This window comes from Salvelinus namaycush, unplaced genomic scaffold, assembly GCF_016432855.1.
Source record: "Salvelinus namaycush isolate Seneca unplaced genomic scaffold, SaNama_1.0 Scaffold605, whole genome shotgun sequence".
Lineage (NCBI taxonomy): Eukaryota > Metazoa > Chordata > Actinopteri > Salmoniformes > Salmonidae > Salvelinus > Salvelinus namaycush.
The window spans coordinates 104,281-120,534 of record NW_024061315.1 but is presented as its reverse complement, the minus strand read 5'-3'; the positions used below and the strand labels follow the sequence as shown (position 1 = coordinate 120,534).

General features: G+C 44.4%; 1 protein-coding gene across 1 annotated transcript in view; it reads right to left on the bottom strand.

Annotated features, from left to right (window-relative positions):
- LOC120042041 (AT-rich interactive domain-containing protein 1B-like) overlaps positions 1-13,969 on the bottom strand; it is a gene marked incomplete at its 3' end in the record, with an annotated part of 34,932 nt that extends 20,963 nt beyond the window's left edge. Inside the window, exon 1 of the mRNA XM_038986936.1 lies at positions 12,448-13,969. Coding sequence (XP_038842864.1) covers positions 12,448-13,698 — 1,251 coding nt within the window. The remainder of the gene's footprint in view (positions 1-12,447) is intronic.
- Between the last annotated feature and the right edge of the window lie 2,285 nt (positions 13,970-16,254).

The following is a 16,254-nucleotide window of genomic DNA, read 5'->3' as shown; positions in this document are numbered from 1 at the left end:
AATTCTGCCCATCATTGGCACATGTACACACACGCACGTACGCACGCACGCACACACACACACAAACACACACACACACACACACATGCACACGCAGGCACGCACACATTAAGTCAGTGCCAGCCTATCATCTAGCATTTTCTAAGTGGGCAAAGGGGAAGTGGATGATGTCAGAATGATATAGATATCATCTGTGTATAAATATTTGATAGGATCTGTAGCATACCAACACTTCTCACTGTTCTCCTCTTCTAGAACCCCCTCCCTCCCATACTGATGCAGAGGAAGAGGAAGACGGAGAGAGGGGGCAGAGGAAGAGAGAGAGAGGGAAGAGGAAGAGAAAGAGGGAAGATGAAGAGAGAGAGGGAAGAGGAAGAGAGAGAGGGAAGAGGAAGAGAGAGAGGGAAGAGGATGAGAAAGAGGGAAGAGGAAGAGAGAAAGGGAAGAGGAAGAGAGAGAGGGAAGAGGAAGAGAAAGAGGGAAGAGGAAGAGAGAGAGGGAAGAGGAAGAGAGAGAAGGAAGAGGAAGAGAAAGAGGGAAGAGGAAGAGAGAGAGGGAAGAGGAAGAGAGAGAGTGGGAAGAGAGAGAGGGGGAAGAGGAAGAGAGAGAGGGAAGGGGAAGAGAGAGGGAAGAGGAAGAGAGAGAGGGAAGAGGAAGAGAGAGATGGAAGAGGAAGAGAGAGATGGAAGAGGAAGAGAGAGAAGGAAGAGGAAGAGAGAGAGGGAAGAGGAAGAGAAAGAGGGAAGAGGAAGAGAGAGAGGGAAGAGGAAGAGAGAGAGGGAAGAGGAAGAGAGAGAGGGAAGAGGAAGAGAGAGAGGGAAGAGGAAGAGAGAGAGGGAAGAGGAAGAGAGAGAGGGAAGAGGAAGAGAGAGAGGGAAGAGGAAGAGAGAGAGTGGGAAGAGAGAGAGGGGGAAGAGGAAGAGAGAGAGGGAAGAGGAAGAGAGGGGGAAGAGGAAGAGAGAGAGGGAAGAGGAAGAGAGAGAAGGAAGAGGAAGAGAGAGAGGGAAGAGGAAGAGAGAGAGGGAAGAGGAAGAGAGAGAGGGAAGAGGAAGAGAAAGAGGGAAGAGGAAGAGAAAGAGGGAAGAGGAAGAGAGAGAGGGAAGAGGAAGAGAGAGAGGGAAGAGGAAGAGAGAGGGAAGAGGAAGAGGGAGAGGGAAGAGGAAGAGAAAGAGGGAAGAGGAAGAGAGAGAGGGAAGAGGAAGAGAGAGAGAGAAAGAGGGAAGAGGAAGAGAGAGATGGAAGAGGAAGAGAGAGAAGGAAGAGGAAGAGAGAGAGGGAAGAGGAAGAGAGAGAGGGAAGAGGGAAGAGGAAGAGAAAGAGGGAAGAGGAAGAGAGAGAGGGAGGAGGAAGGGAGAGAGGGAAGAGGAAGAGAGAGAGGGAAGAGGAAGAGAGAGAGGGAAGAGGAAGAGAGATAGGGAAGAGGAAGAGAGAGGGAAGAGGAAGAGAAAGAGGGAAGAGGAAGAGAGAGAGGGAAGAGGAAGAGAGAGAGGGAAGAGGAAGAGAGAGAGAGAAAGAGGGAAGAGGAAGAGAGAGATGGAAGAGGAAGAGAGAGAAGGAAGAGGAAGAGAGAGAGGGAAGAGGAAGAGAGAGAGGGAAGAGGAAGAGAAAGAGGGAAGAGGAAGAGAGAGAGGGAAGAGGAAGAGAGAGAGGGAAGAGGAAGAGAGAGGGAAGAGGAAGAGAAAGAGGGAAGAGGAAGAGAGAGAGGGAAGAGGAAGAGAGAGATGGAAGAGGAAGAGAGAGAAGGAAGAGGAAGAGAGAGAGGGAAGAGGAAGAGAGAGAGGGAAGAGGAAGAGAAAGAGGGAAGAGGAAGAGAAAGAGGGAAGAGGAAGAGAGAGAGGGAAGAGGAAGAGAGAGAGGGAAGAGGAAGAGAGAGAGGGAAGAGGAAGAGAGAGAGGGAAGAGGAAGAGAAAGAGGGAAGAGGAAGAGAGAGAGGGAAGAGGAAGAGAGAGAGTGGGAAGAGAGAGAGGGGGAAGAGGAAGAGAGAGAGGGAAGAGGAAGAGAGAGGGAAGAGGAAGAGAGAGAGGGAAGAGGAAGAGAGAGAAGGAAGAGGAAGAGAGAGAGGGAAGAGGAAGAGAGAGAGGGAAGAGGAAGAGAGAGAGGGAAGAGGAAGAGAAAGAGGGAAGAGGAAGAGAAAGAGGGAAGAGGAAGAGAGAGAGGGAAGAGGAAGAGAGAGAGGGAAGAGGAAGAGAGAGGGAAGAGGAAGAGGGAGAGGGAAGAGGAAGAGAAAGAGGGAAGAGGAAGAGAGAGAGGGAAGAGGAAGAGAGAGAGAGAAAGAGGGAAGAGGAAGAGAGAGATGGAAGAGGAAGAGAGAGAAGGAAGAGGAAGAGAGAGAGGGAAGAGGAAGAGAGAGAGGGAAGAGGAAGAGAAAGAGGGAAGAGGAAGAGAGAGAGGGAAGAGGAAGAGAGAGAGGGAAGAGGAAGAGAGAGGGAAGAGGAAGAGAAAGAGGGAAGAGGAAGAGAGAGAGGGAAGAGGAAGAGAGAGATGGAAGAGGAAGAGAGAGAAGGAAGAGGAAGAGAGAGAGGGAAGAGGAAGAGAGAGAGGGAAGAGGAAGAGAAAGAGGGAAGAGGAAGAGAAAGAGGGAAGAGGAAGAGAGAGGGGGAAGAGGAAGAGAGAGAGGGAAGAGGAAGAGAGAGAAGGAAGAGGAAGAGAGAGAGGGAAGAGGAAGAGAGAGAGGGAAGAGGGAAGAGGAAGAGAAAGAGGGAAGAGGAAGAGAGAGAGGGAGGAGGAAGGGAGAGAGGGAAGAGGAAGAGAGAGAGGGAAGAGGAAGAGAGAGAGGGAAGAGGAAGAGAGATAGGGAAGAGGAAGAGAGAGAGGGAAGAGGAAGAGAAAGAGGGAAGAGGAAGAGAGAGAGGGAAGAGGAAGAGAGAGAGTGGGAAGAGAGAGAGGGGGAAGAGAGAGAGGGGGAAGAGGAAGAGAGAGAGGGAAGAGGAAGAGAGAGGGAAGAGGAAGAGAGAGAGGGAAGAGGAAGAGAGAGAGGGAAGAGGAAGAGAGAGAAGGAAGAGGAAGAGAGAGAGGGAAGAGGAAGAGAGAGAGGGAAGAGGAAGAGAAAGAGGAAAGAGGAAGAGAGAGAGGGAAGAGGAAGAGAGAGAGGGAAGAGGAAGCGAGAGAGGGAAGAGGAAGAGAGAGAGGGAAGAGGAAGAGAGAGAGGGAAGAGGAAGAGAGAGAGGGAAGAGGAAGAGAGAGAGGGAAGAGGAAGAGAGAGAGGGAAGAGGAAGAGAGAGAAGGAAGAGGAAGAGAGAGAGGGAAGAGGAAGAGAGAGAGTGGGAAGAGAGAGGGGGGGAAGAGGAAGAGAGAGAGGAGGCAGAAGAATGAAAAGAGAGAGAGAATTTAGAATGCTATTTGGCCCTAAACAGAGAGTTCTGAATACCTGATCACTGTGACTGACCCAAAATTAAGGAAATCTTTGACTATGTACATAGTCTGTGCACACTGCCCACAAAATAAGGTCGGAACTGAGCTGCACTTCCTAACCTCCTGCCAATTGTATGACCATATTAGAGACACATATTTCCCTCAGATTACACAGGTCCACAAAGAATTTGAAAACAAACCCAATTTTGTTAAAATCCCATATCTCTTGGGTGAAATACCACAGTGTGCAATCACAGCAGCAAGATTTGTGACCTGTTGCCACAAGAAAAGGGCAACCAGTGAAGAACAAACACCATTGTAAATACAACCTATATTTATGTTTATTTATTTTCCCATTTGCACTTGAACTATTTGCACATTATTACAACACTGTATGACATTTGAAATGTCTCTATTCTTTTGGAACTTTTGTGATTGTAATGTTTACTGTTAATTTTTTATTGTTTATTTCACTTTTGTTTATGATCTATTTCACTTGCTTCGGCAATGTAAACATATGTTTCCCATGCCATTAAAGCCCTTAAATTGAAAATGAAATTGAATTGAAAAAAAGAGATCCCATTTCGTCTAAGAGGAGGGGGGAAAGCTCTCCTCCCATTCACTCTCTGCACATGGCTAATTTGCATGTGTGAAGGTCAGAGGGATTGTGGGAGGTGAAAGAGGCCACCAAAGGGCTGCCTGACAGCCTGGCTCCCTGCCCAGCCCTCCCCTCCTGCATGGCCCCCTGCCCAGCACTCCCCTCCCGCTCCGACAGCCAGCCTGCCTGCCCCACACAAACGGCACACCACTGTTTGAGGGGAATACGATAGCTCCAGGGTACCAGAGAGGGAGGGAAAACCACGGGCAGGCAGAAATCATCTGACCAACCACTCTGCTCCTAAACACATACTGTGTGTCCATCCCTTTCATTTACCTTCTTGGAGAGTCTGGGGCAAGTTTCAGATGGAGGGCTCTAAATACTTGAATATTTCCCCTGCTCATAACTTTCTCTCTTTCTCCCTCTCTCCCTCTCTGAAGTCAGCCCCATGACTCAGTAGCCTTGTGTGGCTGAGTTCAAATTCTGCTGCCGCCCGCCGCTATATTTCCATATTTCTCAGATTGCCTCACTCTCTCTCTCTCCCCAGAAGAGACACTCTGCGTGGCCATCTTCACACCCCTGCTGAGAGAAATAACCAGAGAGAGAGAAGCTAGGCTGGGTGCTCTGAACGGAGCTTCCCTGGTGCCTCAGACAGACAGACAGACAGACAGACAGACAGACAGACAGACAGACAGACAGACAGACAGACAGACAGACAGACAGACAGACAGACAGACAGACAGACAGACAGACAGACAGACAGACAGACAGACAGACAGACAGACAGACAGACAGACAGACAAGTCAGCGAAGGCAGGCTTCTGATCCAGCCCAGGAACCAAATGTAAAAAAAAAAAAAAAAATTGTCACATGCGTCTTAAACAACAGGTGTAGACTAACAGTGAAACGCTTACCTATGGGCCCTTCCCAAAAATGCGGAGAGAAAAATAGTAAAATAATAGAAAAATCACACAAGGAATAAATTCACAATGAATAACAACGTGCAGGGGTACGAGGTAATTGAGGTAGATGTGTACATAGGTAGGGGTAAAGTGACAGATAATAAACAGTAGCAGCAACGCATGATAAGCTGATGAGCTGTAGACCACACTACCCACCGAGAGAGTTTTAATCTGTATTCTTTATAGCTGTTTACATACCACCACAGTCAGAGACTGGCACTAAGACAGCATTGAATGAGCCTTATTCTGCCATAAGCAAACAAGGAAACGCTCACCCAGAGGCGGCGCTCCTAGTAGCCGGGGACTTTAATGCAGGGAAACTTAAATCAGTTTTACCAAATTTCTATCAGCATGTTAAATGTGCAACCAGAGGCTGGTTGAACTCTGGACCACCTCCACACACATGGACGCATACAAAGCTCTCCCTCACCCTCCATTTGGCAAATCTGACCATAATTCTATCCTCCTGATTCCTGCTTACAAGCTAAAATTAAAGCAGGAAGCACCAGTAACTAGATCAATAAAAAAGTGGTCAGATGAAGCAGATGCTAAGCTACAGGACTGTTTTGCTAGCACAGACTGGAATATGTTCCGGGATTCCTCCGATGGCATTGAGGAGTACACCGCATCAGTCATTGGCTTCATCAATAAGTGCATCGATGACGTCGTCCCCACAGTGACCGTACGTAAATACCGCAACCAGAGCCATGGATTACAGGCAGCATCCGCACTGAGCTAAAGGCTAGAGCTTCCGCTTGCAAGGACTACAGTTACAGACTACAAAGGAAAGCACAGCAGAGAGCTGCCCAGTGACACAAGCCTACCAGATGAGCTAAACTACTTCTGCTTGCTTCGAGGCCAATAACACTGAAACATGCATGAGAGCACCAGCTGTTCTGGAAGACACGCTCTCCACAGCCGATGTGAGTAAGACCTTTAAACAGGTCAACATTCACAAGGCCGCAAGGCCAGACGGATTACCAGGACGTGTACAGCGAGCATGCGCTGACCAACTTGCAAGTGTCTTCACTGACATTTTCAACCTCGCTGAGTCTGGAATACCAACATGTTTTAAGCAGACCACCATAGTCCCTGTGCCCAAGAACACTAAGGTAACCTGCCTAAATGACTTCCGACCCGTAGCACTCACGTCTGTAGCCATGAAGTGCTTTGAAAGGCTGGTCAAGGCTCACATCAACACCATCATCCCAGAAACCCTAGACCCACTCCAATTTGCATACCGCCCCAACAGATCCACAGATGATGCAATCTCTATTGCACTCCACACTGCCCTTTCCCACCTGGACAAAAGGAACACCTATGTGAGAGTGTTATTTATTGACTACAGTTCAGCGTTCAACACCATAGTGCCCTCAAAGTTCATCAATAAGCTAAAGACCCTGTGACTAAACACCTCCCTCTGCAACTGGATCCTGGACTTTCTGACGGGCCACCCCCAGGTAGTAAGGGTAGGTAACAACACATCCGCCACGCTGATCCTCAACACAGGGGCACCTCAGGGGTGCGTGCTCAGTCCCCTCCTGTACTCCCTGTTCACTCATGACTGCATGGCCAGGCACGCCTCCAACACCATCATTAAATGTGTAGATGACACAACAGTGGTAGGCCTGATCACCGACAACGATGAGACAGCCTATAGGGAGGAGGACAGAGACCTGGCCGTGTGGTGCCAGGACAACAACCTCTCTCTCAACGTTATCAAGACAAAAGAGATGATTGTGGACTACAGGAAAAAGAGGACCGAGCACGCCCCCATTCTCATCGACGGGGCTGTAGTGGAGCAGGTTGAGAGCTTCAAGTTCCTTGGCGTCCACATCACCAATAAACTAACATGGTCCAAGCACACCAAGACAGTCATGAAGAGGGCACGACAAAACCTATTCCCCCTCAGGAGAATGAAAAGATTTGGCATGGGTCCTCAGATCCTAAAAAGGTTCTACAGCTGCACCATCGAGAGCATCCTGACTGGTTGCATCACTGCCTGGTATGGCAACTATTCGGTCACCGACCGCAAGGCACTACAGAGGGTAGTGCAAACGGCACAGTACATCACTGGGGCCAAGTTTCCTGCCATCCAGGACCTCTATACCAGGCGGTGTCAGAGGAAGCTCCTAAAAATTGTCAAAGACTCCAGCCACCTTAGTCATAGACTGTTCTCTCTGCTACCTCACGGCAAGCGGTAACAGAGCGCCAAGTCTAGGTCCAAGAGGCTTCTAAACAGCTTCTACCCACAAGCCATAAGACTCCTGAACATCTAGTCAAATGGCTACCCAGACTATTTGCAGTGCCCTCACCCCCTCTTTACACCACTGCTACTCTCTGTTGTCATCTATGCATAGTCACTTTAATAACTCTACCTACATGTACATACTTGTTGGTGTACCTGCACATAGACTCTGTATCGGTACCCCCCTGTATATAGTCTCGCTATTGTTATTTTTCTGCTGATCTTTAAATACTTGTTACTTTTATCTCTTATTCTTCTGTGTATTTTTTTGAAACTGCATTGTTGGTTAGGGGTTAAGCATTTCACCGTAAGGTTGTTGTATTCGTCGTATGTGACTAATAAAATTAGATTTTGATTTTATGAGTCAAAAGAGTTTGTGCAAAAAGGGTCAATGCAGATAGCTATTTGGTTAACTATTTAAGTAACTATTCAGCAGTCTTATGCCTTGGTGGTAGAAGCTGTTCAGGGTCCTGTTGGTTCCAGACTTGGTGCATCGGTACCACTTGCCATGCGGCAGCAGAGAGAACAGTCCATGACTTGGGTGGATGGAGTGTTTGACATTCGTTAGGGCCTTCCTCTGACCCCGCCTGGTGTAGCGGTCCTGGATGGCAGGGAGCTCAGCCCTAGTGATGTACTCTCGTTCTCTCCACAGCCTGAGAATGTGTACTGGCTACCACTGATAAAGGCCATGCTCAGAGAGGAGGGTTAGGTAGCAGAATATCACCATGTTCTCTATTTGGAGCTGGTCCTGTCTATCAATGTCATCCAGACGTCTGTCATGTCCATCAGTCATGTAGAAATGTTCACGTCAAAATAACAAATCCATTAGGACACAAAGAGGTTATGGGTTTGAACTACCTCAATCATGTAGTGCAGCATTCCCATGCTGTTTGGGATTGGGAATAAACTAGCATCCTAAACTCCAAATAACCAAAAGCCAAACAAAAACTATGCAGATTTTCAATAACTAAAAAACTGCTCTGCTTCAACAAATTATTGCACTCTGTTTGTTATGAGTGCATCACAGGCCAGAACAAAAAGTTACAATTATTTTATTAGCAAGCTAATTATACGTACAGTCGACGCTCCGACTGGTCAATTTTTTATGGCAAATCTGAATTAATTGGCATTTTAAGAAAATCATGGGCAGTCCCGGGATAATCTAGCTGCCAATTACGCTCATGAGCATTGTGTTTCATCCAGCAAGATGAAAACCCTGGCCGTCTGTCTGACCCTTATCGGGAACAACAGAGCAAATGAACATTTCACTGTGTTGTTCCTAATCAGCGCTAGGCTAGGAGAGCCTGAGATGAAAACAAAGCAACATGAACAAAGCGTGGAGGAGCAAGGGAAGGAGCTGAGGCTGGAGAACTAGTGCTGACGAGGCTACTTCTGTCTGCTCCACACTGCACTGTCACACACACACACACACACACACACACACACACACACACACACACACACACACTGAAATATTAAATAATGTGCATACAAACTCAGACAGACAAGCAAGAATATGAACATAAAGCCAGATATACAAGGACATGCAATCGCACACACACACACACACACACACATATACACTGCAGTGTATTACCCTTATACTACTGTAAATAAGTGAACACATGTTTTAAAGACTGAAAGGCATAACTAGATTGAGAGAATATAATAAGCACTGTGTAAAATCAGTCAATACTTAAACTAGAACAACAGTTTCATTTTCCACAAAACTGACATTTTTGTGTGTTTCTTTACTGGCAGAATTGGAAGGCCAAAAAGATCATCAAGGACAACAACCACCTGAGCCACTGCCTGTTCACCCCGCTATCATCCAGAAGGCCAGGTCAGTACAGGTGCATCAAAGCAGGGACCGAGAGACTGAAAAACAGCTTCTATCTCAAGGCCATCAGACTGTTAAACAACCATCACTAACACAGAGAGACTGCTGCCTACATACAGACTTGAAATCATTGGCCACTTTAATAAATGGATCACTAGTCACTTTAAAAATGCCACTTTAATAATGTTTACATATCTTGCATTATTCATCCCATATGTATATACTGTATTTTATACCATCTATTGCATCTTGCCTATGCTGCCCGGTCATCGCTCCTCCATATATTTCTATGTATATATTCTTATTCCATCCCTTTACTTAGATTTGAGTGTATTAGGTAGTTGTTGTGGAATTGTTAGATGACTTGTTAGATATTACTGCACTGTCGGAACTAGAAGCACAAGCATTTCACTACACTCTCATTAACATCAGCTAACCATGTGTGTATGACCAATTTGATTTGATTTGTTATGATTTGACCTATTTGATGAGATACTAAGGAACAGTGTGCAGAAGCAGACAGACCACTAACTGATCACAGGGACTCTCTCTCTCTTCCTCTGTCCATTTCCTCAATCAAATAGGCCAGAGTAATTGGAAATCTGGGACAATGCAATTTGGACGGAAGTGTAGCTTCAACTAGGGGTCTCCTTCCTGTAGTTCTACTCTCTTTGTGTGTGTGTGTGTGTGTGTGTGTGTGTGTGTGTGTGTGTGTGTGTGTGTGTGTGTGTGTGTGTGTGTGTGTGTGTGTGTGTGTGTGTGTGTGTGTGTGTGTGTGTGTCTTCACCTCCCAGTCTGTTTTAAATGAGGAAGGTGTTCTCACAGCTCTTGCTCCTGTAGAGAGGCAGTAGAGAGGAACTTAACTTGAAAGAGGGAGATTCTGCCGACAGGTGATTGAAGCATGTTTAACCAAACACACACACACAGACAGAGAGAGACTTTGAGGTGCTTAAAGCCAGATCATGGCTCAAACGGAGGATCCACATTAGACCGGTCCTGACACACAACCCCTGTAGGTGCACTGACTGAGGAACCTCTCACAGTCAATTACAAACCTGTTTATCCACATGTATACAGGATTTCTGTTCATATGAAACAATTAAAACACAATCTCTACCCCGGGTTCAAAATAAAATACATTGTAGTATGAAAATAAATAAATGATAAGTAAATACCAAGTTCAACTGCATGCAACCTGTGCAAAACATATTGTACATTATTTTAATAATAAGAGATTCATTTAGTTGATATCCTCTAGAGATTTATTCTGCTTGTAAATGTATGCTTATAATGTTCATCTTTAGCCCACTGATGTCTTTAAATAGTAGGGCCAAATATGATTGCTACAATTTATTTACCAATTACAATTTGGAAGCTATTATTCTCTGAGGCTGAAGGAGAGGCTTATTAACTTAATGGCTACCCAGCTCGGCTATGGTATGCATCACATACAATCATTACCCTCCAATGACTAACTATGATTATAATCACCGCTGTTCATAATGTTTAGATGGCACGGAAAATTGTCATGAATATGCAGGTTGCCGTTTAATGTCACGAGTCTTGACCTGGAGGCAGAACTGAGAGATTTCCCCTTAGATAGGCCAGCTGCAAGGGAAAAAAATTATATATTGTAAAAAATTTATGAAAACAAAAATGAGCTTAGGTTTAGGCATTAAGGTTATTAGTGTGGTTAAGGTTAGGGTTAAGGTTTGGTTAAAAATCAGATTGTTTGACTTTGTGGCTGTGCCAGCAGTGACTTCTCTGCAGAACTGCCTCCAGAACAAGATTCATGACGAAAAATGCTAACCTGACATAAATACATTATATTGCTATTCTGAAACCTGGCATAATATTAAAAAAATTACTTTGAATTATTTTCCTGTACAGTTATGTAAGACTAAAAGCATGACAATGATGTAGATGTGTATGATGTATTGTAGATGCTTAGCACTGTGGTTGTTGTGCATCCAAAATACAGTATACAATATAATAACTATTTGTGGCATGAAAACCATTTAATTAATATTACAAAGGCGGCCTTCCAAATGTCCTAAATTATGACTGTACTAAAACTACTTCAGACAAATAATGTATGATCTGTTGAATGACATGTCTAAGCTATAAAATATGGACTATTATTACTATGGAATTACTAGGCCTACTACAATAAAAAATGTCATCAAAATCCCCCATGCACACAGGTCTTCCTGGGAACTACACAAAAGTAGCCTAGTGTTTTGTTTGGAAGAGAGTGAAAGACCACACCTAGGCCACACCTCCACTTTGCCCTGGGGTCAAATATCTGGGTCATTTTCAGCAGAGTTCATCCTTGACAATATAAATGTATCCATTCATGATAACACAACCCAAAGGCATAATGTATATATACAACTCTTCATTATTCTATAGCCTCGAAGATGGCGTTCTATAGGCAATGTTATGAATAGTCCGCCCCCCGTCCCCCACCATGCCCCGGGTCAAGCGCCTGAATAGAGGGTCAGCACTTTTTACATGAGCAGCGCTCAGCACCCTTGTGGGGAGACGGAGAGCCAATCAGATGGCAGATTTGAGGGAGTCGTCTGGGGAGGTTTACAGCCACTTTACCTCCACAATTCAAATTCCAAACCTTGCAATGGAGAGAAAACCTAGTTACTTTCCAATAAATAACCCAGGCGGACAGCGTGATACACAGACACGCCCCGCCTTCGACAGTCATTGCGACTATACTATATGCGCAAACATCGATTGCTAATTAAAATATATGATATTTTGAAGATGTAATTTGGACATATTTGTAATTAAAAACAATATTAATCAATGTGTAACGTTTTAATTCGTCGAGACCCTATACAGCGCGTCCCTCCAAATAACGTTTTTCTAAGTGTCTGCAACCACGTCCGCAAGAGGGCGAATCTCCAACATAAATACTTGTTTTTAATTAAAGAATGTAAATGCGTAATATCTTACACAAATAAAGCTCTTCAATTAAAATATGTGTGTGAAATATTCAACACACAGTCAAGGTAAATGCATTGCAACAATTTTAACCAAATACATATTAATAATTATAATTGTATTCTGTTTAACGCGCCTTTACGCACAAAATTATATTTAGTTCCCAAGCCTATTTACGACTAATAGCCTAAATTAATTGTGTAAAATCTCTGTTATGAAATAATGCCTGTATTGCACAAATACGTGACTGACAGGCTATTGTTTTTCTCGCAAGAGTCACCTTGAGCAGATCTGAAACCAGCCAGTATTATCTTCTCCAATTACTTTACAGCTAGATTAATATTAGAAGTGTATTATTCACCGACAAATATCATATTTATGTGAAGTAGAGAGGGATTATTAGTTTCTGTGTAATAACACATTTCAACAACTCTACAAGCATGACAGGTGTGACTCAGAGTACAGCTGAGTTTGTAAAACTAGTATTTACCTGTGGTCTGCTGATACCTGGCCCTCCGTTTCCAGGACTCATGGACGGGTGATTTCTCTGTTGCCCTGGCCAGCCATGGGTTGTGGAGCCATACTGAGAAGTCATGTCTTTGCCCAGGCCGATGCCATCTTGTTGTTGTGCAGAGGGACTGTTATAGTCTTGATAGCCACTTCCATAACCTCGCATCATTGGACTTGGAGACGTCAGTAATTGGTTTAGTGTCGGGGTGGCCCCGGTAGGATGCTGACTCTGTCCTGGGAATCTCTGAAAGCCCCCAACACTTCCACCAGAACCGCAGGCAGCAGCTCCCATAGCAGCCTTGACATGGCCAGCTGGAGTGTTGCTGCCAGGGCCAATCAGCATGTTACTGCCCTGTCTGGACGGGGCCATCATGCCATAGCCCGCGCCACAGTAGCCCTGCCGGTAGCCAGAATAGTGGTTGTAGTGGCTGTTGTGGTACCCTTCTTGGGAGTTGTGCACTGGGTCCATGTTGTTGGGTCCCGAAGAGTGCATCATCCCCATCCCTGTGCTTTGTTGTCCGCCATGTTGATCATAGCAGGGCCCTACTCTGGAAGTGCCATAGTAGTTATTAAACTCGTTTCCTCCCGCGCTCTGGGGCTGGCTGATGATGTTGTTGGTCGTTGGTCCCAAGTTGGAATGTTCATACCTAGCACCCATCCGCTCCCCTGGTTTACAGGTATGATCCCCCTCACCTTTACTCAGCATCTGCTGCTCTGGCTGGCTACCCAAAGCACCCCCCTTCCCTCCGTGATGGTGATTCTCACTCTCTCCCCTTGTAGCTTGGCTGTTGTTGTTGTTACTTTGTATCTGGCGCTGCTGATGCTGAGGAAACGGGTTAAATTGTGACTGCTGTTGCGGCGGTGTGAGGTGCTGAGGGGGATCTCCGCTCCCAACATTTTTCAGTTTATGGTTCTCTATCAACCCGGTTTCCATCCCCCCCGGAGAGGTCGTCGAATCTGACGAAGTGACGTTATTTCCACTCTCCTTCTCCGGTGTGTCAGAATTGTTATTCGGAGAATAAGTTGAATTGACCATGTTGAGCTCATGTCGGTGGTGGTGATCAACATTATTCATTGTGTTAGTCCCATCAACAGCTCCAAGCATTTCTCCAGATCTCGATATATTTCCTCCTCCTGATTTCCCCGAATGTATCTCTTGACCCAAATTGCCAGACAATTTCTTATTCTTATTATTAGTTATTGTCGGTGCTGATGCCACTTGCGCAGCCATTGTCACTTGAACATTTTAGACAGGGACACTGACCGACGCACAGAACTCTATCACACAAAAAAATACAGACAGAGGAAAAACACAAGCAGGAAAAAAATATTCAACGGAAAAACGAAGCTGTGTTATAGCGCTGTAATGCTTGTAAAAATCGGCGGTCAAATGCGTTGCTGACAGCCGCGGCTTTGGCGCGGTCAGTGAGGCTTCATGCTGAAGTTTGTCGTCCAGGTTTAAATGAAACTTTTTTCCTTTCCTCCAACCCGGATATGGGTAAATGCTTGTCTCCCGGAGCCCTTCTGGCCCAGCATGGCATGAGAGAGAGAGAGCAAGCTCCACCAGCTATTATCCACCACCAGGCTCCAACGCGCCTTACATGGAAAACGCGGACTGGAGTCTCCAATGTTATCCAGTGAAGGAAAGTCACTGTAAAATTTAATATAGAAACAATATTGAATGGTAGCATGGTATCCGGATGAAACAGTCCTATTGAATAGAGGAATAGCCTACTTAATAGACTACATTTCATTTTATACCATTATGCTGGAACTTAGTAAGCTACCTCTCAGAGAGGCTTGTGTCTTCCAAAGATGTGCAGCTCAATCGTAAATACAAGCTGATACTCCAGATCTGGGTTTAAGTGTCGCCTACTCCGCTCATCTCCCTCTTGCCTCATTCCAGTTTCTGCAGCTCTGAAAGAATGAGACACGCAACCACAGAAGCTGCAGCGAACAATAATGTTGCTATCAGAATAAGTATGTAATCTCACCCTGTAACTACCCTAACCACAAGCCTTTTCATCATCTTGAGCAGTTATGAGAACATTGTTTTTTAAATATAAGTGACGTCACTGCCCTTGACTATTAGGTGCCTTAATTTTCCTTTGCCAATTCTCTCTCATCAGCTTGTTATATTTTGGGTAGAAGCTATGAATTTATCAAATTATTTATTTAACAGATAAAAAAGGGTTGCTCGGACCTAAAATACACAGTGGTGAAAAAAGTACCCAATTGTCATACTTGAGTAAACGTGAAGATACCTTAATTAATAGAAAATTACTCAAGTAAAAGTGAAAGTCACCCAGTAAAATACTACTTGAGTAAAAGTCTAAAAGTAATTGGTTTTAAATATACTTAAGTATAAAAAGTAAACGTCATTGCAAAAATATACTTGAGTATCTATAATAAAATTAAAAGTATAAATCATTTCAAATGTCCTTATCTTAAGCAAACCAGGCCGCACCATTTTCTTGATTTTTGAATTCCACGATAGCCAGGGGCACACTTCAACACTCAAACATAATTTACAAACGAAGCGTTTGTGTTTAGTGAGTCCGCCAGATCAGTGTCAGTAGGGATGACCAGACATGTTGTCTTGACAAGTACTTGAATTGGACCATGTTCCTGTCCTGCTAAGCATTCAAAACGTAATGAGTACTTTTGGGTGTCAGGGAAAATGTATGGAGTAAAAAGTACATTCTTTTCTTTAGGAATGTAGTAAAGTGAACTACACATACCCCAAAAAACTACTTAAGTAGTACTTTAAAGTATTTTTACTTAAGTACTTTACACCACTGACAATATACAGGCCTTTATAACAGAGTAACTACCAATGGATTATCTGATGTAATCCTTACTGTGTAACTGTCTGCACTTATATTCTTACTACGATGTAATTACTGTACATTAGTTATTCCTAGTAGCTCTCCGCAATAATGACTAGGCCTATGTAATGCAACAATACAAGTAAAAGCTTTTGATGTGAGCTTACTTGATTGTCATTATTAACAGTGGCAACACTGGATAAAGTAGATATAGAAACGGTTCCTTACAGAAGTATGACGATGATGATGATGATAATAATAATAATTATAATAAAAATGGTGATTCGATGATGTTACCCAATTGAGGAACACATTTCTCGTAAATGCAAGGGTACTACTGTGCATTATATTCCATGTCATAACAAGTTTCTGAACTTTATGATAATCTGACATAAATGCTGAGTGAATGTCTCCTCTCCCTCACCATCAGTAGTCCCCATCAACAGCAGGGACATAAAAAGACCCCTGGTGGAGACAGTATGTAAGCACAAGTATACCAGATGCAAAATAACATTGAAGTGCACCTGATGTTATAGCACCATTTATATACATGTAGACACTGTTTATAACATGGCAATATGAATGATGGAAAGGTAGACTTACATCCCTTGCATACACTCCAAACATAGACTCATTCAAACGCAGAATGTAATGAAAGCAAAAGACATCCATCTAGAGTCTCTCCGCCATTAGTCTTGATGGGTCCATATGGTAAAGAGTAACAGAGATTATATCATGATAGTAAACTGCACAGTCCTGACGCTATGGCTGCGTTCACACAGGCAGCCCAATTATGATATTTTTTCCACTAATTGGTATTTTTTCAGAGCTGATCTGATTGGTCAAAATAACAATTTGTGATAAAAAAAGATCAGAATTGGGCTGCCTGTCTAAACACAGCCTATCTAGCGTTTAGGTACGGCTTGCCTGCCCAGGCATCCCAGCATCAAGAGCAGATG